Source organism: Colletotrichum fioriniae (genome assembly GCF_027942845.1).
Source record: "Colletotrichum fioriniae strain IMI 355084 chromosome Unknown scaffold_6, whole genome shotgun sequence".
In the NCBI taxonomy this organism is placed as follows: Eukaryota; Fungi; Ascomycota; class Sordariomycetes; order Glomerellales; family Glomerellaceae; genus Colletotrichum; species Colletotrichum fioriniae.
In genome coordinates, this window is record NW_027076842.1 from 1,141,913 (window position 1) to 1,164,657 (window position 22,745).

Below are 22,745 nucleotides of genomic sequence, written 5' to 3' on the forward strand. Positions count from 1 at the left end.
CGTACTTACCGTGGCTTAACTGAGGTAAGGTAGCTAGCTGGGCCTTCGCTTGCTTAACCCGCGATTACCTCACTATTTGATGACTGCTTTCTTTTAGGCAGACTATGACTAATTCCGAGCCTGCCTAGATAGTCTATCTCGGTGTAGATATAACTCTTTTTGAGTGTGAGCTCTTAGCAGGATGCTACCGTTGGATGGACATAGCATGGTGATATCTCGTCTTAACTCCAGGCCAAGTGAGGCCAACTCACAGCGAAAGAAAAAAAAATGTAGGGCATCCGACAATATTTGGTCACTGTGCGAACAAAATTCATCAAGGTGTCGTCCACTCACATTACGCCGTTGTGCATGCGCTAAACGCACCAAAGCTACCCATGTTAACCCCTCCTTCTCCATAATTATGTTTCTAAGTCAGGTCGTGGGAAAAAGTGGCATGAGTGGATGGCCACCGTGCCACCCATACGATTCAAAGTGTCTGGGAGCTTCGCATAATATAGGTATAGACAGTCGTTGATAGGATCCAGGTTTTTGTAGACGAAGCTAAATTTGGACTCACCAGTCGTCCAAGATAATGTAGTATGGTATTTGCTTTTGAGTCACAGATGTAGATTTAAATCTCGGACCAAGGAAGTTTTGTAAAGTGGACTTGGATTCTTTCCTACAGCCCAGGGCGACTTTGCTTCTACCTAGTCTAAGTACTGACCACTCCTCTCACGACTTTTTTCTTTTTTCCTCGGCTGTCCATTGGAAACATTGTCTCCTCGGTAAAGAAGAACTCTGCCCATCAACTCCCTCAGAGAACAGGCGCAAGGAAGTAATCCAAAATGTCGTAAGCGAGATCGAAATACCTCGTGAGGTCAGGGTCGTTGTCTTCTTGAAAAGATGCTGTCCACTTTCCATCATCCAAGCCGTCCAGATACTCTCGCAAAAAGGTCATGGTTGCTGTCTCCCTTCATTATCTCCTGAAGGACCCGCTTGTCGATACACTGCTGCAGTAAATTCCCGTTGATGTGCTTCATCGACTTTGGCGTGTCTTTCGCTTCCGCGTCGTATTCCTCGTTGTCCAAGACGGACACTTCGTAGCTGTAGGGAAACAGCAGTGGACTTCTCAGCGCTAGGTTCTCAACAAGACGTAAAAACCGCCATGCTTGAAGGTTGAGTAGGCTGAAGTGCATCAATGATCCGTCAAGACAGATGCCCAACACCTCAGCACCGTCTACTGTGCTCGGTATACTACCGTACCGTGGCACATGTTCTGTCGCCACCCATTCCGGCCGCACACGGCCTCGCTGAAGTTTCCTGATGCTGGCGGGCAGTGGTCCTTCTGCAACGAGTTCCAGCTCTCTCTTGGGCTGTTTCCAAGGAGTCCAGACTGCCGTGAAGGACCGATCCATGCCCGTCAGGAGAGTCACTGGCCAAGTCAGCTCCGGGTCTGCATCATCTCCGACATCGAAGAAGTGATTCGACTTCCGCGTCACCTGATCCGCATGGATCTGTGTCATTTCTCCGTGTGTGTTTTCTGCCTTGTGATCAATAATCACCAAGGAGTCGCTGAGGGTGAGCGCCGAGATCTTTCCGTTCACCATCCGTAGTGAGATGGCGGGAGAGTTCAGCTCATACGTCTTTTTGCGGACCAATCTCTTTTCGACGGAGTCCAGGACATCCCAGTGAAGGATTTTTCCAGCACAGTAAATAATGCTGTCGCCATCCCCAACAATAGAATATATGGGCGCTTTTTCCTTTATCCTATATTTCGTGGAGAACCGTATCCTCGTTCTCCTATTGCCTTCAAGGTCGTGACTCTCTTCCTTCTTAGGCGACACAAGCAACAGGCGTCCGCCTGCCGTTGTGACGATGAGGTAATGAAAGGTCATGCCGTCTTTGATGAAAAGCCAGTCGTAAACTGCATGAATCTTGTCCTCTTGGCTTCCCAAGCCGCTGATGAATGTCGTCGCATTTCCATGCTTGTCTTGCGGAAGAGAGAGGTCTTCTCCGGTCTCGGGGTCCAAGAAAAGAACAGTCGGCTTCTTGCCAATCTGCACTGCAACAACTAAACATTGTAGAGTTTGAGAGTATAGCACCTTGGCAGGTGTCCCGGGCAGTGGCAGTGTCTTGGGAACCGGCCCAGGTTGCAAATACAGCTCTACGAACGACATGCGCTCTCCTGACAAAAGTACAAGTGGCGCGCGGTTGTTACCGCCCAAATCGGCGGGAATGCACGCCGCAGAGATGATAGGCATCGATGGAGTCGCTGGGTGCTTCAGATCAGTTGCCCACACCCGATGTTTTGTAGCAAAATGACCTGGCCGTCTGGCCTCAAAGTCCCTCAGAAGCAAGAGGCTGTCGTTGCAACAAACCAGTACCGAGCCGGGAAGCAATGGCGTTTCTAGAGGCATAGCTTCGAGTGCGACTGTCCCCAATCTCTCCGTGAAAATCTGATGTTGGAAGGGATTCGCGGTAAATTGGACTGTGATGAGATGTCCGCTTCGGGTACCCATCACTACACTTGTTTGCTCCGCTGATTCCGCTATTGGCACGATAGTGGTCACCAACTCGATTGTTGAGGCAATATCCATTGCATCAATGTCTCCCGCATCATGGGCTGCTTGGTCTATTGCAGGTTGTTAGATTAACCGTCTTAAAGCCTTGCAGGATAGGACGTACTGGTGGCAAGCCGTATCAACTCTGGCTTTTCTTCCGTTATATCCGTCGGAAATACGGCCAAGTAGGGGCTGTTTTGTCGCCAAAGTCCAGCTAGTATGCATTCCCGTCCATCGAGAGAACAGAGAGCCAGGCATGTAACTTCGCCATCGACAGGGTAAGTCTGTGTAAGGGATGTTTCAGTCCCGTTTGTGCGGAAAGTGTGAATTCGGAAGCGAGATTCTTCAAAGGTTGAGACGCAGATGCAATTACCCCTGACGGCTGCATGCTCAGCTATCCTACCCACGCCCTCAAAGTCACCTAGTTCATATCTTGAACTATCAGAACGTTAGCAAAGTCGAAGTGGGACGTGGAGGTTGAATTCTAGAACACAAACCTGTGTTGCTGGTCGATGGTAATGATACGCTTCTCAGACACCTGAACAATGGTATTGTCTCGGCTTTGCTCCGCTGCCAGAGTTCGAGACTCTGTGTCAAATTGGGTTGCCATTGGGTCAGCCATCTCCGCGTTTGATAGATCAAATGATACTAGTAACACGTCGGAAGTCCCGGGGCTTGCCATCAGCATTTGATAAGGCCAAGTTCCGTCTGCGGTTCTGAAAACCCAGGCTTTCCTCGTTGGCAGCGGCTCAAAATAAGATATAATATTAGCGGGCAGTCCATAGCGAAGCTCTGTGATGCTGCCCTGCGGTCCATTCCCAGAGGCGCAAAGAACTTTGTCTGGAGCTGTCAAATGGTCCAACGTTCTGTCTCGCCATGGTATTATGGGCTTTCCTTTTGGACCAGTCTCAGGATCCCACGACGTCAAAGCATCTGTGGTGACGAAATCAACCGAGCAGGACCAGTTAGGGATACTCCCAAGCTCGACGAGAGGCTCCCGAGGTTTGAGCTGGAGAAGTATTTTAGTAGCTGTCTGGTAAAAAGCACTGGCATCACAACTTACCTGAAATACCATCCCGGGGCCAGAGTCGCCGGCGACAATGGCCACGTCAGAGTAGGCGTCATACATTGTGGTGAAGGCGGTCGAAATGTTGCAGTTGCAGCTGCCAACATTCATGGCAGCGCCCAAGATATCCGTCGTATTAAACTCAAAGAAGACAATTACACCATCTTCTCGAGCCAAATAAATAAGATCCTTGGTGTCGTAGTAGCGCCGCCTCCGTACCGGTCTGTCCCAAGCTGTCCAAAGGGGTACACTAGTACCGTGATGAAAAGGGCTCGCGGGATGGCTGACCGGATTAATTGTTTCAATGTCAGGAGGCCCTTGGAGGGGGTCCTTGCATATGCCAAGAGCGTGTTCGGAAACTGCGAAAAAGGAACTTCTCACTGTCAGAGGAATGATGAGAAGAGGGAGCCGATGCTCTGGTGCTATGCGATGGCCACGCTTTTCTTCGGCCAGCACTTGGCCAAGATCGTCTCCGCGCTCCCATTCGTAGATGACCATCTTCGACCTGTCGGCCTTTGCGATTATGAGAAGGAGAATGACGTGGTTTTCGTCCTCGGGACGAGGATAGAGAAACTCCATCTTGAGAATGGTACCTTGGACTGCTCTTGGCTGATGCGCCCTAATGGGTTTGATGGCCTTGTCAAGTATGAACTGGTCACCCATTGCCTCAATGGACTCTAGCTCGTAAACGACAAATTTGTTTTGGGCGTCCGCGACTGCAAAATAGCGAGACCTGGGGTCGACAGCTACATGAAATCCCAAGTGGCCTAGTCTCCTTGCTGGGTTGTGGAACGGCGATGCGACGAACTCCAGGGCATCTCTCTCATCGTCTCTTTTGATGAAGAGGAAGACAAAGGAACCTGATTCGAGGATGAGGAGCAACAAGTGCGGTGGGAACTGCCCATGAGAACTACTGATGCCAGATCCAGAGCCAATGTCGGCCATGTGGGTGTCATCATCTTCGTCTTCGCTTTTTATGTGGTCATGACCAGGATCGTCTGGGACAACGCGAAAGTGCTCGTACTTGTTTCCAATAACAAGCGCATTTCGAATACGACAGCCAAAGTCGTTCTTCCGCAGCACCTCCTGAAGCTGCCCATCTTTGCGCAACTCATTGATGCTCACGTAACGATCCTATATTTGTAAGCTTCTTCACATAGTCTGGAGATAACGTGTGAGGAAAAGGAAAAGGGCAGCGGGGTTCGAGAAATGTACTATCCAAGCCTCCATATGATCTTGAGAAAGAGAAAGAGTAACTCACCCCAACGAAGGCAACATCATTGTGATGTGCAGACCTTAGGCGAGCAGGCAAGACCCATCGAGCAATGGGGCTATCGATGACCGTTCTCGTCAAGATACCACAGCTTGGCGGAGCGGGGAGTGAAGGAGCGACAGCGGAGGTGTTTGTGGTTGAGCCCCTCAGAACAGTTTGTAGGTCAATAATCTCCGTGACCCAAGCACCGTTTCTAAAGACGTTTGTCTGGAAAGCCATTTCGAAAGGTCTTGTTATGTCAACATGGTTGACAGTGGAGTGAAAATCTGCAGCAACGGGTTGAAGAGAGGCCGAGAGAGGTGAAATCGGAACAGAGGTATTTCGGATTTGCGGCGGGGGATATGGATACCAGATTGCCGGGTCGCGTGATTCGAAATTCCAAACCGATCAGACTGTATGACGGAGCTGTGATTTTGTCTCCGATTTCAGGGCCACTGGAATGGCAAGCAGCGGCCGTACAACTCAAATGCGACTGGGCCGGCCGGGGCTATCTGCTGAGGAACAAGGTGAGGCAAGGAGACAGGTAGGCAACGGCGCCATGGAATGAATGGCCCCAGGTTGTGACGGTTGGGCGGAGCAAAGGTTGGTTTTAGAGTCAGTCGTACTGGGTGTAAGGCAAGAGGTATGGGCATGTTAGCTAGCTGGTGGGGCACCACGTTGCATGGAGTATTGGAGCACGAGCTTACCTGAGAGAAAGCACCACCTCACCACACCTCAATGGAAGGCAGTACCTACCTAGCATGCGAGTAGCCAATAGTTGCAAAGCACCTTGCATTCCCGGTTTTGTCAGTATCTACCTACATAAACACCTACCTTGCCTTAAGGTAAGTAGGTACCGTGGTCAAGTAAGGTAAGATGAAGTACATCGTGCTTCGGCAAAGTAAGGTAGGGAAGATATGCACGGCACGTACAGGATGCCTAGTTGTGCAGCAGGTATGTGATGTGAGGCGGCAGGCATGTTGGGTGTGCGTGGGCGCAAGCAAAACGCCGTGGAACAGACGTGGTTGGCTGCCATACCAACAAACATCACACATGCCAACTAAGGCATCAATGATTAAAGAAAAAAGACCTCATCCCAGCTTACCTTACCTTGGATAACGCTCACACACTTTACTTTACAACCCCTGCCTAATCCGATCTAGGTGGCGTAGAACTAAGAATGCAAGTCTGAGGCACCCAGAACCCTAGCAGCCCGAGTCACCTTATGCCATCATCGCCAATCAAAGTGTAGTGTATTGCGCCCATATGAAGTCAGGACAAATAAATAGGGTATTTTCCGCCGTTCCTTGTGGCTCCAGGAGGCTTCGATGAGAATGGAGCCCGATCTGTTGGCGTTGTGGCGCGCTGGACCCTGATTCATCTCAAACCCTTCACAGTATTTCAAGTGGGGGTGCCCTAGAACATCCCAAGAATGCAGCTGGTTGAATTCGCGGAAAATACCATTCTCGGCCGAGGTACCTGGGTGCGCTGGGCTGTGTCTTGGGTTCTGTCTCGACTAGCTACTGCGTATGATTTGCATCTCAGCCGGACTCTCTCCACTGTGACGGGACTTCGGTCAGAAGGGTAATGGAACGTCGGTGGTGAGCTGGCCCTGTAGGCTGTTGCTGACTTGCTGAAGCATCGTGCATGCGCGACGGGAGGTATCCATCGTGTTCCTTGCTCAGGCGGGCAGTCAAGCCATAGGCAGGCAGCCCTGGCTGAGCGGGGACTTGAATCAGGTTGCCGCGAGAGCCCCGTTGTCTGCGAAAGACAGTTGACTGCCCGGTATGAAATGCTTTGTTAGTATTAGGTGAGATCATTGTGCGTAGGCAGTATAGTTCAGCCGCGAATTAGGTAGGTAGGGACCGGACAACACTGCTGACGGGGATGCTGAAGAAAACGACTTCATCCGCTGTTGTCGTCCCATCTTGCAACCCTACGTCCAATATCCAATAGTAAGGTCAAGCCGGTTTAATACTAATCAATCAAGGGTAGTCTAGGCCTCTATCTACATGGTTAAGCCAACAATGTACCCTACCCTACGTGCCTACGGTTGGAGGGCACGTTCCGGCGCGAAAGAAGAAAGCTGGAAAGAACCGCGGGCTCTTGCTGATTGGGCAGACGAATGGTCTTCCTCAACACCTTGCTGCCCTACCCAGCTGAAACCATTACACTACTTGCCCTTGGGTAGGAAGGCAATTGGATGTCTTCTTTTCATGGAGTGGGTGTAAGTCCCACATACGGATAGCTACACCAACCACCAAGAACTTCCATACCCTACTACAACAGCGTGAACAGTTGCATCGCCAGACTGCACGATGCCTCGCCGGCCATTTCCGCTGCAGGTTCCATGCCTCCACTGTCTCACCTGTCGTTTACCTCAGGCACTGTTTGACGTCTCCTCACGCAAATAGGGCGATGCTGGAGTCTCTCTACCTCCGCCCTTCTATGTATGTGTATCATGACTCTTCTCCGTGGATCTTATCAGTCTTGTTGTCTTTACTAGGACCTTTGATCAAGAAGGAATTCGAGAAGTCCCTCTCTGCTGATAGGTAGTCTCAAAGAGACCCCTTCACGAGTCCCGACTCCCGACGGATACCTGGTGGGAAATCAGTGCGGATCGGTTAATACACCTTCAAGGACCAGGGCTCGTATGCGGGTCTGGAATACTCCAGAAAAGCAGGGGGCGCAGGACAACCAGCCAGGGGGGTTCTATTTCCATGGCTGTTCTGATTTCTCTGCGGCAGAACGTACAATGCAAGTCAGAATGCCAAATCATCCTCTGGGCGTGGTGTACGCATCATACAAGGTAAGCAGTCAAAATACCAAAAGGAAGCTTGAAGCATGGTTTGGTTCATAATCTGAAGATGCCGTTACGAGTGAATCTTAGACATTGCACTACTCGATCCAGAATCGGGCAAAGCCGGACTTGTCGACCCTTACAGCTGCCCGGCTCTGTGTGCAGCTGTCTGACTTGAAGAGTCCCTCACTGGCTAAGAATCATGTTCATGCATGACAAAACCAGAGTCTCTCTTTTACGCCAATCCTATACCCAACAGTGTCAATGGAGTGGCCGTTTCGGCCGCAGCATAACCAATGAGACAACTGAAAGATAGTACTCGCCGGTGCCACTCAATAAAGAACCGCCCATATGTACTTAATTTACCGAGGCCATGATGCATGTCTGGCTTGGGCTGTCTCGGCTAGACGCTGACTGAATCGAGCTGCAGGGCCCAGGGCGAGAATTCTGGTCCGGTGGTCGGCAAGGAACGCATCTTCAGAGACCATGACCTATCTAACGACCGTTATGGCCCTCGTGGAAGATGAATGCATTTTTTTAGGCGCATGAAGCGGGAGTGGCTTGAAATTTGTGACTGGAAGCTTGATAGCCGGAAAGGACCTCCATCTGAGCTGCCACGCGATAAACCACAAACAACCTAGGTATCTCGCACCTATCAAACTGAAATCCTCAAGTTGGGAAACGCGGTATTTACATCACATAGAACCCCCTTGGGACCTCCACGTTAGGCAGGATGTTGACCAGCTTGTTTTCACGGGTCGACTTAGGGTACCGTAGTAGGTTTGGTGAGTTGTGCAACCGCCATAGGTAGACCTACATAGTACCTGACCCAAGGATAATCCAATGCAGCGGATGCCGGCCGTGAAGCATCGAAAGTAAGCACACGCATGGATAGGTGAAAGGGTTTTCTGAGCCGAGCTTCACAGAAGTTCACACCCAAAATGTACCCCCTCGAAATTTCGCCTGTCTTTGGCAATAACCCAAAGCTAGACAACTTGACAGCGTACCTTACTGTAATATCAAAGTGGTGTGTCAAAAGGCGTCTAATGACAGCTCAAGTCAGGTTCGCCCTATCTGGCCCGTGCGTCCCGTCCCGGCGATCCAGGCCATGGGGGCTGGGCGTCCCTGGTGAAGTTGCTCCAAACGTGCGCTAAGCCTCGGCCTCAATGGTTCGAAACAGATCCATAGATCCGCTGTGGAGGAAACTCCGCTATAACCTGGCTTGTCACATCTGTGGCAGCTCTTGGACCGACCTCTAGCTTCCCTGTTCCTACAATCAGCCATCTGTCTCCCGCCGGCAGATCGTGGGCGCGTGTAATGCATCCCATTTCAACCTCAGCTTCAAGCCGTTGAAGCTGTGTCCTAAAGCCGGTTCACCAGTGCGGATTTCATGGGCGTTCTGGACTCTCTGTCAAACCAGCGTCCGCAACGCCAGGCAATAGCAACGCGCGCATATCTCCCCTGAGCTCGCAGCCACACGATGCGCACGCTCCCGTGACGAGCACACTCCTCGATGCCAACGACGCCTCGTGACGATACATTGCTCGCAACCACAAAGGAGTCATGGAAACAACCTCGATGGCCGAAAAGAATGCCCCGGTCAACGCTGACTCTGCGGTCCCCGTAGATCAGGAACAGCGCAAGACGAACGATATCCTCGAGGCGTGCAAATGGCGGAACATAGAAGCCCTTAAAGGCCTGGCTAGTACCAAAGGCGGATTCCTCACCGATATCCTACGCCGGAAAGCTTGTCAGTAGTAAAACATGCCAAACACGGCGTCATCGTCCTGTGACGCTCTGAGGCTAACGCAACATTTTGTGCAGGGCCTATAATCCTAGGCCTCCCAGATAGCGAGGATTTCCAGGGTACAATCGCAGCTGGTGTAGACGAGAAGGTCTCATGGAAGACCCTTCCAAGTCATAGAGACGAGGAACAAGTTGCGCTCGACGTTAACCGCGCCTTCATCTACTACCCGAATCGTGAGACCACTCCGTTCTGCAGTGTCCCGACAGGGAGTTGTTGCGAACTCGCGACAAGTAAGCTAACCAACTCCACGTACAGACCAGAACGACACCGAACTCGAGAAGAACAAAAGCGAGCTTTCCGATCTGATCGTCGAAGTCCTCCGTCGATACCCATACCTATGCTATTTCCAAGGCTACCATGACATCTGCCAAGTCTTCATGCTGGTCCTCGAACCACCATGGCGCGCCCGCCTCGTCTCGCGACTATCGGTGCTCCGCATACGAGACTTCATGCTCACCAGCCTCGAGCCGACCGTCGCGCAGCTCAGGCTGATCCCCGACATCCTCAACGCCGCCGATCCGAAGCTCAAGCGCCACCTCTCCGGTACGGAACCCTTCTACGCCCTGGCGGGCACCCTGACCATGTACGCGCACGACATTCAGGCCTACGGCGACATTGCTCGCCTCTTCGATACCCTCCTCACCCGTGAACCTGTTTTCAGCATCTACATGTACGTCCAGATCGTTCTGAACCGCCGCGACGAGCTGTTCGACCAGGAGGAGGACGATCCGTCCATGCTCCACCTCATCCTCTCCAAGGTCCCGCAGAAGATGGACCTCGATGCGTTGATCACGAGCACCATTGCGCTTTATGAGCGATATCCACCCGAGTCGCTATCGCAGTGGCGCAAGATATCCAAAGCCAGCTCCTTAAAGACGGCGCGGTCAGTGGAGGAATGCTCAAAGCAAACAATGGACGAAGGGCACACATATTTCCAGAAACAGCTAGCGGAGCTCAAGGCCCTCGAGCGCCGGCAAAAACTCATGAAGGTGATGTGGGCGTACAGAAAGGGGGCCGCAGCCGCCGGACTGGCTGTTGTCATCGGTCTAGTGGCCGTATACCTGGGTAGAAGAAATCCCAGCCCCATAGCTGCAATGGCAGCTCTGTATAACAAGTGGTCCAACGGAACGACCTGGACGCATAACTTTTAGTCAAGAGTGGATGACGAGCTGAACAGCCCTCGCAAGACTTGTGTCATCATGTACATTTAAATTCCCCCAGTTAGAGTAAAAGAAGGCTATCATACAAAGTGATATGCCACTGGCAGTCAAGAACCCCTAATGTTGCGCCAATGCCAAAATAATCCAACAAACTGCTACGTGCCTGGTACTGCGCTCTGTTCAAGCACCCTCCTGGAATGCCGCTTTGAGGCCCTCGAAATGCTCCTGCTGCTCCGTACCCAATTTTCCGCCAACGTCGCTGATGATGGTCGAAATCAACGAATAATTGTTATAAAGAAACCTTTCCCGCTTTCGTTTATCGCTGAAAGACTGACTGTACCGCGTCAAGAAAGCCTCTGCCTCTGACCGCAGACGTCGCAAGCTAGTTACCACCGGCTCGTCGTCTCCTGCCTCTGTGCTCAGCGCCAGAACTCCCTGCAAGATCTGGCCGAACCTCTGGGTTACGAGATGCGGCGCGGCGGATAGCTTATTCTGATCCGCCGCCCTGGGTTTTGTGGGTAAAGTATTCATCAGCTGCCGCAATGATTCACAGTGGTGATCCATCACGACTTGAAGTCTCGGCCATAGAAGCATTGTCGTCATGTTAATGTAGCCGTCCACGGCTGGCACCTTGCGCCGCTGTAGCTCGAAAGCAAGATGCTGGTTGATGCGGATGCTTAATAGCAACCCCAGGGCGTCATATGACTCAGCAGTGAGCGTTCTGGTGAGGGTTTTGCCCAGCGCAAATGTTGGTTCAAAGATGTAGTTGAACTGTCGTGACACTGCTTGCAGAGACAATGGCGGTGAGAAGAAGGCGGCTAGGAATGTGTACTCTGCGGTGGCGTTGTCTATGAGTGCCAGGTTGAAGTTCCTGAAAGGCACCTCTAGATAATGTGTTGTCTGGTCTTCCTCGGCCAGGTAAGAGGAGATCGCAGCAGCATTACCCGATTTCAGGAGATCAATACGCCTTCCCAGATTGAAAGCATCATGAGGCGGCCCAGCTGGTTTGGTGGCAGACAGCACCGTGGCTCTTCGCGTGGGTTCGTCGTGCCCAAGGACGTCGTTCTTGTCGAGAATGTGCAGCTTGAGCTTTTCCAATGCCCTTTGATATCGTCCAAATTGGTTTGCGTAGTACCATCGCATGGTGTTCATATAAGCCTGGCTAATCTCTTCTGCGAGAGTAGCATGATGCTTATGCAAGAAGGTGTATAAGTCTTTAAACTTCAAGAAGTTCTGCTGCTGGATTATTTGGGCGTTGATGTGAGGGGATCGCAAGGCCTTGATCTGGGCGACAATGAAGTCTCGTATGCGCTCGACCGCTTTCATCGTCAACTTTTCCAGTAACGGACCAAGATCTGCCCAAGCTTTGCTCTCTCCCTGGTTCGAAACCGACTTTTTGTATGCTGTCGCTCGTTTGTCCACTTCCGCCAGCATCTTCACCCATGTCTCGTCGATTTGGCCCTCGGATATCTTGGACACCACATGGGGGGAGACGCTGAGCTCCTCGACAACTGGACCAAAAGCCTTTTCAACAGCTTTTCGATTGTCTAGCCTCACGTTCATTGCCGCAGAACGTGACTGCAGGCTTTCGATATCTGCGGAGACGGCCGCGAGGTCATTCCGGAAGCTCGTCAGATTGGTCTCTACTGAGCCTAGAACCCCATCGCATGCTGCAATTGATCGATGCAGGTCCTCGAATTGGGCTTTGCTCGCTTCAACTAAACTCAAAGATCAGCAATCTGCGAACAGTTGAGCCAGCCAATAGGGAGCTCATACACTCCTCTGCGGTTTGCCGCCGGTAGCTATCCGCATCGCTTCTATCGATCTCATCGGAGCTTGCAAGCTCTCGCAAACTCAGACCTTCAAACTGGAAGTCTAGTTCGAGGTCATTTTCGCTTATTGTGATAGTTGTTGCCTCGGATGTTGGCGCTGTATCTAGGATCTGGCCCAAGATCTCGACCGAATCCGGTCCATCGTAGGTTGTTTGGGACTGTTTCAAGCCCGAGCCATTGACTCTCCGTGAAGCTAGGAAGGAGTTGGAAGAATCGTTGGAGACGAGTGAAAGTTGTGAGCCTCTTGGTGTGATACCAGGTCGTTGAGAGGTCACATAGGGGCTGCTTGAGGTTCGTCGCGGAAGAGGAGAGTATGGCCGGCTGCCAGGCTGCGACGCTGAGGGAGATGAGTTCGACTGCGCTGCAAGTCGATCAAGCCACATGGTGGACTTGTGGTATGGAGAAGCTAAGAAGCGATGTGGTCGACAGGACGGAGCACCATGTCATCGAGGGTTCGCAAATCGCACGGATGGTGTTGTAGAATCGCGGGATCGGCGTCTGGCTTCTTTGAAAGATGTACACCTGTGGCATTGGTTACCTGTGCTACCTTACCTCCAGGAGGCAGTAGACAAGGCTGGACGGCCTTAGGAGAGCGACGTGTTCTCATTGGGTGAGCGATCGATGACAAGCACCAGCCACAAGATACGTATCCACGGGAGCTTCCTGTGGCGCGGCAGGGGTCGGGCCCTTTGTCTTCGAGGGGTCGAAGTCTGGAAAGTGCGGGGCAGAATTGTGAGTGAGGGCCGGCGGCAAACAACCTGGAAACGTGCGGGGCAGGACATTGGATGGGCGATTGAAGAGCAATTAACGGCCCATTGATGCGTCTGGTCTGGATGGGAGAGAGGCTGCACACATGTTGTGCAGAATCCGCGACATCTCCAAGGTAACCGTAGCTCGGACTGCTGGGACTGTCTCGGAGGGAAGCTCCTGCATGTTACAATGTGAAGGCATATTCTTGTCCGCGAATGGGTGCGTAAACCTCACAGAGCTCTCTTCTTAGATACAGGAACTGGGTACGGAAGAACCTGCCACAATGTCCGCACAATGATATCCCTGGATATATCTATCTTGCCTAGTCGGGTAGGTCTTCAGGCACGACAGCTTCCTGTCAGGTTGTTCGAAACTCCGGCGCATACCGTCAAAATCCACTCCCGTAGTCCGGACCTTCTCTTGCCAAAGTGGAAGGCTAATATCGGAGGTCAACGAGGATGGCAGGTAAGGCAGAGAGAAGCAAGGGTTACTGGCCCGCGAGGTTTTGGCATGGCGGCATTAGCGCCCAAAAAAAGGTTGTTGCCACAGGGCCGGTGGACTGTGCCCATGTGCTTCATTGTCCTTCGGGTAACCCTGTGAAGGAGAAGTCATTTTGACCGATTGAGTCCTTGGGAGACAAACCCTTCAACCATGGACCCTCGCCGACCTGGCCTGGCGTGCCCAGCTGGATCAGATAGGGGCATTACACAGGCGGTCAGCGGCCTAAATATTGAGCAAGTGGCGTTCAGATGTTGCGGGAAAGGAGCTCCAGCTCCTAAGGTACGTGGTGTGGTGCGTTGGGCGTAAGAAGGCCCAGAGGTAAGGTAGGTATGGCAGACGGGAGAACCTAGATGGGTACTTTGTTCACCGCAGAGTCATCCACCGGCGACAATGTCACTCGGGGAGGGGCCTGACAGGTTCAATCTGTGAAAAGAAAGGGAAGAAAGCCCACACTCCACCTTTTTTTCACTGCGAAAGTGCTCCCTGCACCTGTCCCACACAACGCTTGGGAAGCCACGGACAGAGACTGAGAGGGGCGCGAATCTGGGCCTAGGAGTGAAAAAAAACCAATAATAAAACCAGGAAAAAAATTATCTACTCCCGCCTCGCCTTCCTTTTTTCCCCTCCATTTCCCCCCTCTGCCCGCTCTCTTCCTTTCACAACTCTCCCCCCTTCAAAAAAATATCAGCCGTCTTTTGCTGGGTAATTCCGCCTGTCGACATCTTCCCTTCGATTTTTTAGACATCTTCCAGTCAATCCTTCAAAATGTCCAACGACGACGCCCAGGTGAGTCTTTTGCGACAGCTCTATTACTCCCCCCCGTGCCCTGTCTCTTTTGGTGGTGGTGGCTGTCGAATGCGATCGATGTCGGTTGCTTTGGCGAAAATCGACCACCCCGCATCCACATTGGCGAGAGAGCCCCGCGGCTGCTTCAACGCACCACGGCTCTGCACATAAACTCGGGCAACACACGACGCATACGAGCATCAAATATCACACCAATTTCGATCCCATCCTCCTGCCATATCATTATGCCGAACGACGTACTTATTTTGAGTTGGCCAAATCGCTAACACATCGTCTCCCAACAGCATGAGATGACCTTCGAGTCCACCGACGCCGGTGCGTCTCTCACCTTCCCCATGCAGTGCTCTGCTCTGCGCAAGAACGGTCACGTCGTCATCAAGGGCCGCCCCTGCAAGATCGTCGACATGTCTACCTCCAAGACTGGCAAGCACGGCCACGCCAAGGTTCACTTGGTCGCCATCGACATCTTCACCGGCAAGAAGCTTGAGGATCTTTCTCCCTCCACCCACAACATGGACGTCCCCAACGTCTCCCGCAAGGAGTTCCAGCTCGTAAGTTGCCACAAGTCTTTTCACACTCTCGAGATGGTCCTTGTATACTAATACAACACCCTCCACAGATCGATATCTCCGACGATGGTTTCCTCTCCCTCATGAACGACGATGGTGACCTCAAGGACGATGTCCGTCTTCCCGACGGCGAGATTGGTGAGAAGATCAACAAGCTCTTCAAGATTGACGAGAAGGACACCAGTAAGACTTCACACCCCTCACGACGACAAGCTCGCCAAGCAACACAAGAGAGATCATAACTAACTGAGAACTCCAGACGTCGTCATTCTTACCGCCATGGGTGAGGAGGCCGCCGTTGAGGCCAAGGAGGCCCCCAAGCAGGGTTAAGCGCTGCAATTCTATCATATCATCAGACAATGACTTCCACAAGCGCTCAATTCAAGCGGCCTTGCTGGCAGATGTTGGCAGACTGGGGACATTTCTTGCGATATTTCTTGGCGCTTCGAAATTAACGGTATCCCCGTCAGTCGTTGCGTAGGCTATATCTGGACAGGACTTGATACTGGGTACGCGAACTTGACAACTGCAAGACATGTCGCACGACTTTTTTCCTTTGTTTTGTCTGTCCCACAGACTCTTAACGACGATCAGACTAGCAATGGGATAGGTGAAAAAAAATGGGAGAGCCTCGCGGTGGCAGCAGATTTGTCCGATGGAAAAGCGGTACATATCTCCACCACGCGGTCTCTGTTTTTCGTTCAAACGAAACGTACAAAATTAGTGAAACCGCCAAATGTGTAATGTCCATGAAAGTGATTTGACTATAGCCGACATATCGTTACTCCTACATCTGTACGCCGCATCTCGTTCATCTGTAAGACCTGTGAATCTTTGGTCAGCTCCTTTTCATGATGACGGCGTAGCCATGGCCAGGCTGACTATCGTGAATTGTTAGTGCGAGTGAGCCAGACTCAGATGTATAAGCTATGCCATACAGTAATGCTACTTTCCTTAAACTAAAAGTTTGACATCCGTTGACTCAGTAGTCCCCCGTGAGCACTTTGAAGTATCAGTTTCATGAATAACATAATTTGGGGGCTCTCTCGTGACGAACTGCCTACCAGGTTCCGCCTGCCTGGTAAAGGTGCGTCCCGAGAAACAAACACCGCGCACTGTCAAAAACTTCACCAATCCGATGCCGATTTTGCCCAGATCAACTTTTCAACCAAGTACGACCAACATATCTGTCAGACCACCATGGCTCCAGAGAGGGATCTTCACAAGTTTCCAAAAGGAGAACGCTGTGAATTCTGCGGTTCTCGCAAATGGTATCTCGAAAATGGTTTGAGATTCTGCGCCAAAGAAGGCCACCAGCTTCAAGTTTGTCCAAGCTATGCTTTTCATCTCCTATGATGAGCCGCAGCTCACATTTTAAATCAGGGATACGTTGAATTTGACCTTGGCGATGAAGATTTCGGCCAGAAGGGTCGTGTGGCTCGGAAGGAGAAGCAAACCAAGGAGCGAATCAGACGAGTGCTTACCGGCCAACAAGCACGAGATTTGTATCTTGAGTGCTTGCAGCTTATCCTCAGAGAGCAGTTGATTTGGCTAGTCACCGTAAAGGGACATAAGCCCGAACTAGAGACAGTTGTGCGCGATCTTTGGGATCTTCGCATCTCCGGAGCTGCGACAGCTGTTCAGGATGACTCGGCCTCGGAGGGAGAGCCCTCGCTATTCAGCTCGCAACTCGACCTCGCACAGGATGAGGAACACCAGTCTCGGAACCGACGAGCACAAAGCTGGACAGGAGAAAATGGGAGCGAGTGGCCGGCACCCCGAATGATTGACACGTTGGGCCTTTGCTTTCTGGGGTGCATGTTGCTGAGGATACCTACGCGAATTGGTGACATTTGCAAGTGGGCAAGAGGGGGGAGTATCCCGTACAAAGAAGCTGTTGGTACTGCCTTCAACCGGATTTGAATGTTCCCTAACCAGTCACAGTACCGCCAGCTACCTCAGGAGATGCGTGATCGATTGCCAACTTGGTATACGACACCACTCAAGTCGACAAGCCTTGCTGCGTTCGATAATGGAGAACTGCACGCTTCAGTCATGAATCTGGCCTTGTCTTATCATCTCAATTACAGCATGACCTTCCCACCGCTCAACGATGTCCTGATGACATTGCAGTACGCACGTGAGCTGGGCCTGCCTAGTAGGTCCTCCAGCCGTACCAAAAGATGGACTCGACTGACAACTCCCAGTTGAGACGGTAGCGATTGCGCGCCGCGTTCCGCCCATCGCCAACTTAACTTTCAGTTTTCCACTAGAGAAGACCCGAATCCGTCTCATAAACCAGCCAGAAATTCTCCTCGTTACCATCCTTGTCTTTGCTGCGATGCACTGTTTTCCGCTCGAGGATAACATGCCAGCCTCCCAAGACGAGAACAACTTCATCGTGCCTAAGCTTGACTGGAAAGAGTGGAAGAGGTTAATGACTCCAACCTTGGCTCCAGATGAAGCTACGTCTACCGTTGACTACACAGACGTTACGGCGTCTCAGATCACATCGATGAGCCCGAAAGAGCTAGATGAGTACTTTGCACACCTTTCACTGCTGACTGAAACACGAAGTAAGCCAATGTCTACTTGAGTTTGCTGAATCCAGTAACTGACCACAACTTAGACGAAGAGACACTACTCGCGAGATACTTCCCCGTAGACGAGCAAGTCCCCAAACAAACAGTGTCCGAGACAACAGGAGATGAGATGGCCGGAAGGCTGCGCGATATCCAAACACAGGCCGCATCTTTTATCGACTCAGATGCACATGACAGACATGGGAAGGAAAGTTTGCGAATCAGTCGATATCACTCGTACAAATCTGAGGAGGATCTTCCTCCCATAGGCAAGGACTTCTTTCATTTGGCGGCGCGGCTGGCAGGGCTGTCCGTTCCAATGTTGGTGCGAGCTGTCAACATGCTCGAGGGCCATATTGTGACCTGGCAAAAGGAGCAACGCAGAGCAGCCAGCGAAAGACGTGAACGATCGCGGTCTTTCGTGCCTATGGAGTCGGATACTGAGCAGCCGACATACACTGAGTAATGTTCCGTTTGGAGGAAGGCCATTACGGTCTCTGGTACGCCCAATTGAAGAAACCGGGGTTGGTAGATTATAAGTGCTCTCATCACCTTATGATGGGCACGAGTGGACAAGTTGGAATCATCGGCGTTAAAATACCCCTAACTTAGAAAGAAGTCTTTGTCCAAAGCGAGATTTGAAACCGCGTATGATGTCCTTATTGCCCTCCGTACCGAAGCATATTGTGTTGGCTAGTGACGATTCCCAAATATGCACTATTTCGGGGAGAGAGTGCAAGGATAGTAGAGTATTAAGATAGTTGGAGAATGAGCCTGTTGAAGTCATTGCAGGCTGAGAGTGAGGTGGGCGACACTGGGCAGACCCATAATTCCCACAGGGTGCCCTTCACAGCCCGATCACTTTTGCACATACTCAGACGCTCGGACCATGTCCGTACCCGCGTGCCCTAATTAGGGCTTGTCGGTCGCTCGCGCCGCAACCTCAACACTCATTCTCAAGCCCGCCCCACCAATTATTTGCCGCGATCACCAGAACTTTCTCGGTAACAACAGCCAGTTCACGAACGTCGGCAAGAGTAAGTGATGAGAGTCCCCTGCACGACGAGACGGCGTCATGCTGCGCGCCGTTGCTCTGATTGTTGGTTTTTGGCGATGCTAACGATATTTTGCGTGTAGTGCAGATGTGAGCCAACCCCGAACACCCCCTCCCGCCCGATCCCGAGCGCAATAAAATCTATTTCCATGCGACGACGAAGTCCGAAGACGCCGAATGTACTGACGATGGTGGTTGCAGTTTCGTGAAGACCCTGACGGGTAAGACCATTACCCTTGAGGTCGAGTCCTCCGACACGATCGACAATGTCAAGTCCAAGATCCAGGACAAGGAGGGCATCCCCCCTGACCAGCAGCGCCTGATCTTCGCTGGCAAGCAGCTTGAGGATGGCCGCACCCTCTCCGACTACAACATCCAGAAGGTTAGTCTCATTGCGCGGGGCATTTGAAAAGAGGGGGAGAAAAGCATCCGGGCCGCTGGGGATATTGAAGATGTGATGGGTCAAGGAGACATGGAAACTGACACACCAAATAGGAGTCCACCCTCCACTTGGTCCTCCGCCTCCGTGGTGGTATCATTGAGCCCTCCCTCAAGGCTCTTGCCTCCAAGTTCAACTGCGACAAGATGATTTGCCGCAAGTGCTACGTAAGTAGCCTCTACTCTCATCCTCCGCCAACTAAGGTCGGCCGCGCGACCCAAGCAAAACCTAACATGGAATCATATAGGCTCGTCTTCCCCCCCGTGCGACCAACTGCCGTAAGCGCAAGTGCGGTCACACCAACCAGCTCCGCCCCAAGAAGAAGCTCAAATAGACGATTCATTACGGTTGCGGCGTCACGGGTTCTGGCATTCTGGAGAGGATGGCAGGGATACGAATTTTCCTGGGCTTTGTGGTAGCATTACTTTCCATCGGCAAGCAGTTCGTCGAATAAAAACTGAATTGGTCGCCCTCCTACCTCAAATGTCAAAAGGAAACACAACCCGGACTACCCCGTTTATGCCTTGTCGTACATCAACAAAATGATGTTTGGAGGCTGAGAGAAAAATCGTTCGGCGAGAGAGCGCGCCTAGGCGTCCTGAGTGCAGCATGGAGATGCTAACAAGCATGAGAGACGTACTATGATGGATGCGGGATGGCGACTGACCTGCCTCACAATGCTCCATTGACTACAGTGGAAAATCAGCACAGTAGCGAAATACAGAGCCTCAGAACCATGCGTCGTTCAATTTGGTGATGCACGTCATGCATGTGAACATCGTGATTGTGATCTTATCAGATAGTGTCTAATGCATCTATCGAAATTCTTCTGAGCGCACAGAGTGAAATGGCGTGTGCTTGCATAAAACTGGGACGCGATTTATCCGCATTAGTGCAACATTGGTGTGGCTCTTACAGGGGTGTGTCCCTTAGTGGAGACTTTTCTTCCCAGGGAGCTGCAGGGCCAAACTGCGTATGTGGGATTACGACACCTTGTCCAAAGCTCTAGGTATTCGTACGTACACACGTATCGAACGTCCCAACCTGTCCGACTTTACGATCTCCAACGACGACGACCCAACAGCCCAGAGCTCCATTTCCACAACTCGACGAGAGGCATAAAGTAGTTTCGGAAACCAAGGGCGGATTCTTCTCAGCTTCGATAACCAATTATGTCACGGTCTGGGTCCGGATACGACGCCGTCGTGGACGTGGACGACGAGGTGAGAGCTCCCTTCCTTACTTCTTCCTCGCGAACGCCCCCAAGACTAAACGCACTTCCTTTCGTAGGGTGACCTCGGTCATACCGACCTCCAGGATGATCTCGAATTCCACAGCTCCAACTTCAATGACACGACACCTGGAACTCGCAAGGCGCCTGCGTCAGGCCTCCCGCCGCCAGCGACAGCGTCGTCAGGATCCTCGAAGCGCTTCCTCTGGAGCATCAACTTTTACGCCCAGTACTTTGACGTCGACACCTCCGCCGTACTCTCTCGCTGCTGGGCTGCGCTTTACCCGCGCGCCAACTTCCTCGATGTCTTGGAGGGAAATCCCGACCTCTACGGCCCCTTCTGGATCGCCACGACCGTCGTCCTGATCCTTTTCCTTGGCGGCACCATCAGCCAGTACCTCGCTAGCACAGGGTCAGGCCCGTTTGCCTACGACTTCAAGCTTTTGAGTGGTAAGGCTTCTTGTTGAAATAGCTTACAATTCTCTATGACGATCACTGACGCAATTCTCCTCACAGGCGCCGCTGGTCTGATCTACGGCTACACGCTCTTCGTCCCTGTCGCCCTCTACCTCGCCCTGCGCTACTTCGGCTCCGAGTCCGCCAACCTCCTCGAGCAGTGGGCCTTGTACGGCTACGCCAACCTCATCTGGATCCCCGTCGCCCTCATCAGCTGGTCCCCCATCAACATCCTCAACTGGGTCTTCGTCGCTGTCGGCTGCGGCCTCTCCGTCGCCTTCCTACTCCGCAACCTCTACCCCGTCCTCAGCGCCACCGACCATCAGACGAGCAAGATCCTGCTCGTCGTCGTTGTCGCCCTCCACCTCGGCCTCTCACTGGCCATCAAGATTCTCTTCTTCGCCCACGGCAGCCCCGTCGCGAGCAAGGACCCCGCGGCGCCGCCCGCTGCGCCCGCTAACCCTCCTGCCGAGGGAGCGCCTCCCACCTTTTGATTTACACTTGGGGTTCTGCAAAGTCACCACTAGAAGAACCTTTCAGAGACTGTTATAGAAGAGCGTGCGAAAGGAGCTCATCACTTGCATTTTGTCTACTCTTCGAACATGGGGGGATGCTGTGTCATCCGCCGGAGTGTAGGGTTTCATGTACCATATCTGTACAACGAATATCATGATCAAAAGTCGCCGTCTATCTTGCCATTGCCATGCCGTGCCATACCGTATGACACTTCGCCTCAAGACTTTATTCATACATCCCAACCGCGTGACAAGAAACTAGACGCTATTCAGTCCTGCCCGATCCCCTTGCCACCCTTCTCAACCTCTCCCCCCCCTTCTTCGCCCAGTCCAGCCAGCTACCGGGGTACTCCCCGACCTTGGACCACCCAGCATCCCTCGCCAGCGTCGCCAGCGCCCGGCTCCGCACGCCGGCCTTGCAGTAAAAGACCAGCTCCGTATCCTTGCTCGGGCGGGGGTACCCGTACCGGTCCTCAAAGTCCTCGTCGGCGATGAGGAAGCTCTCGGGCGCCGTGGCGACGGGGATGTTGAGCGCGGTGGGGATGCGGCCTGTTTCTACGAGTTCGTGCGGCTCGCGGGCATCTGGTAGAACGGGTGCGTTTAGTTTAGACAGAATGAGAAACACACTCCCCCCACTCCCCCCCCCCCCCATGAGTTATCAGCTACGTGACAAACGTACCGACAATGACGACGTTGCCGGGATCCTTGGCCAGCTCCGCCATCTGCTCAAAGTCCCAGATCTTGCTCCCGTTCGCCGAGATCTGGTGGTAGTCGTCCTCCACCCTCTCCTTCTCCGAGGAGAAATAGCGTGCCGCTGTCGCATTTGGCTTTGTCGTCACTGCAGCAACAGCACCAGCAACAGCCCTCGAACGCAGAGGAATCGTGGTGGTCTTTCCCAAAGCGACGCGGGCCGAAAAAGTCGACGTCGCCGCGGCAGCAAAGTACCGTCTCGTCGTAGCCGCCGCTGTCGGGGTGCGGGCGAGCTGGCTGCTCGCGCGGAGGGCGTTGGCGCATACGCTTCTTGTAGAGGCCATTTCTTCTTTTGCCTTATTTGGGGGGAGAGGTTCTAAAAACGAGCTTTGGTCAAATTGGATTGGAATTCCGCGACCGTCGGAAGCGAATAGAGAGCGTTTCGGTGACGGGAGTAGCTAAGAAACTTGGGAGTCGGAGCTTGGAGCTTTAAACTGATTGCGGGAAGCTCCAGCGGGTTTCCTTCCTTTCGGCCAAAGGAACGGCGGGGCCCCGGGGACCTGGCGTGCAGCGTTGATGACAGTGCTGCCCGCTTTCTCCTGCAGCTCTGGCCGGTCTCCACTGTTGTTACTCGGGCGGGCTTCAACTCTGGCGACCTGTTCGGGACAACTGGGATTAAGACACTTGGCTTTCA

At 52.4% G+C, this 22,745-nt stretch overlaps 6 protein-coding genes across 6 annotated transcripts; 3 read left to right on the forward strand and 3 right to left on the reverse strand.

Annotated features, from left to right (window-relative positions):
* Nucleotides 1-899: 899 nt before the first annotated feature.
* N0V96_005744 (uncharacterized protein) lies at nucleotides 900-5,098 on the reverse strand (the record flags this gene model as incomplete). The annotated part of the gene is made up of 6 exons (XM_065757487.1): nucleotides 900-2,050; nucleotides 2,914-2,978; nucleotides 3,038-3,078; nucleotides 3,604-4,339; nucleotides 4,400-4,740; nucleotides 4,922-5,098. The coding sequence occupies 6 exons, from the start codon at nucleotides 5,096-5,098 to the stop codon at nucleotides 900-902; spliced, it is 2,511 nt and encodes an 836-aa protein (XP_065613830.1).
* A 4,138-nt stretch (nucleotides 5,099-9,236) lies between these two features.
* GYP8 (GTPase-activating protein gyp8) lies at nucleotides 9,237-10,616 on the forward strand (the record flags this gene model as incomplete). Its single annotated transcript, XM_053189635.2, has 3 exons — nucleotides 9,237-9,408; nucleotides 9,483-9,638; nucleotides 9,721-10,616. The coding sequence occupies 3 exons, from the start codon at nucleotides 9,237-9,239 to the stop codon at nucleotides 10,614-10,616; spliced, it is 1,224 nt and encodes a 407-aa protein (XP_053053088.2).
* Nucleotides 10,617-10,805: 189 nt separating this feature from the next.
* On the reverse strand, nucleotides 10,806-12,840 carry VPS52 (Vacuolar protein sorting-associated protein 52; the record flags this gene model as incomplete). The annotated part of the gene is made up of 2 exons (XM_053189634.2): nucleotides 10,806-12,343; nucleotides 12,402-12,840. 2 exons carry the CDS (start codon nucleotides 12,838-12,840, stop codon nucleotides 10,806-10,808), a joined length of 1,977 nt encoding a protein of 658 aa, XP_053053087.1.
* A 1,633-nt stretch (nucleotides 12,841-14,473) lies between these two features.
* On the forward strand, nucleotides 14,474-15,414 carry ANB1 (translation initiation factor eIF5A; the record flags this gene model as incomplete). The annotated part of the gene is made up of 4 exons (XM_053189633.1): nucleotides 14,474-14,494; nucleotides 14,800-15,066; nucleotides 15,135-15,267; nucleotides 15,344-15,414. 4 exons carry the CDS (start codon nucleotides 14,474-14,476, stop codon nucleotides 15,412-15,414), a joined length of 492 nt encoding a protein of 163 aa, XP_053053086.1.
* Nucleotides 15,415-20,331: 4,917 nt separating this feature from the next.
* N0V96_005748 (uncharacterized protein) lies at nucleotides 20,332-21,340 on the forward strand (the record flags this gene model as incomplete). The annotated part of the gene is made up of 3 exons (XM_053189631.1): nucleotides 20,332-20,382; nucleotides 20,450-20,840; nucleotides 20,907-21,340. The coding sequence occupies 3 exons, from the start codon at nucleotides 20,332-20,334 to the stop codon at nucleotides 21,338-21,340; spliced, it is 876 nt and encodes a 291-aa protein (XP_053053084.1).
* A 286-nt stretch (nucleotides 21,341-21,626) lies between these two features.
* RDL2 (Thiosulfate sulfurtransferase rdl2, mitochondrial) lies at nucleotides 21,627-22,395 on the reverse strand (the record flags this gene model as incomplete). Its single annotated transcript, XM_053189630.2, has 2 exons — nucleotides 21,627-21,943; nucleotides 22,041-22,395. The coding sequence occupies 2 exons, from the start codon at nucleotides 22,393-22,395 to the stop codon at nucleotides 21,627-21,629; spliced, it is 672 nt and encodes a 223-aa protein (XP_053053083.2).
* Between the last annotated feature and the right edge of the window lie 350 nt (nucleotides 22,396-22,745).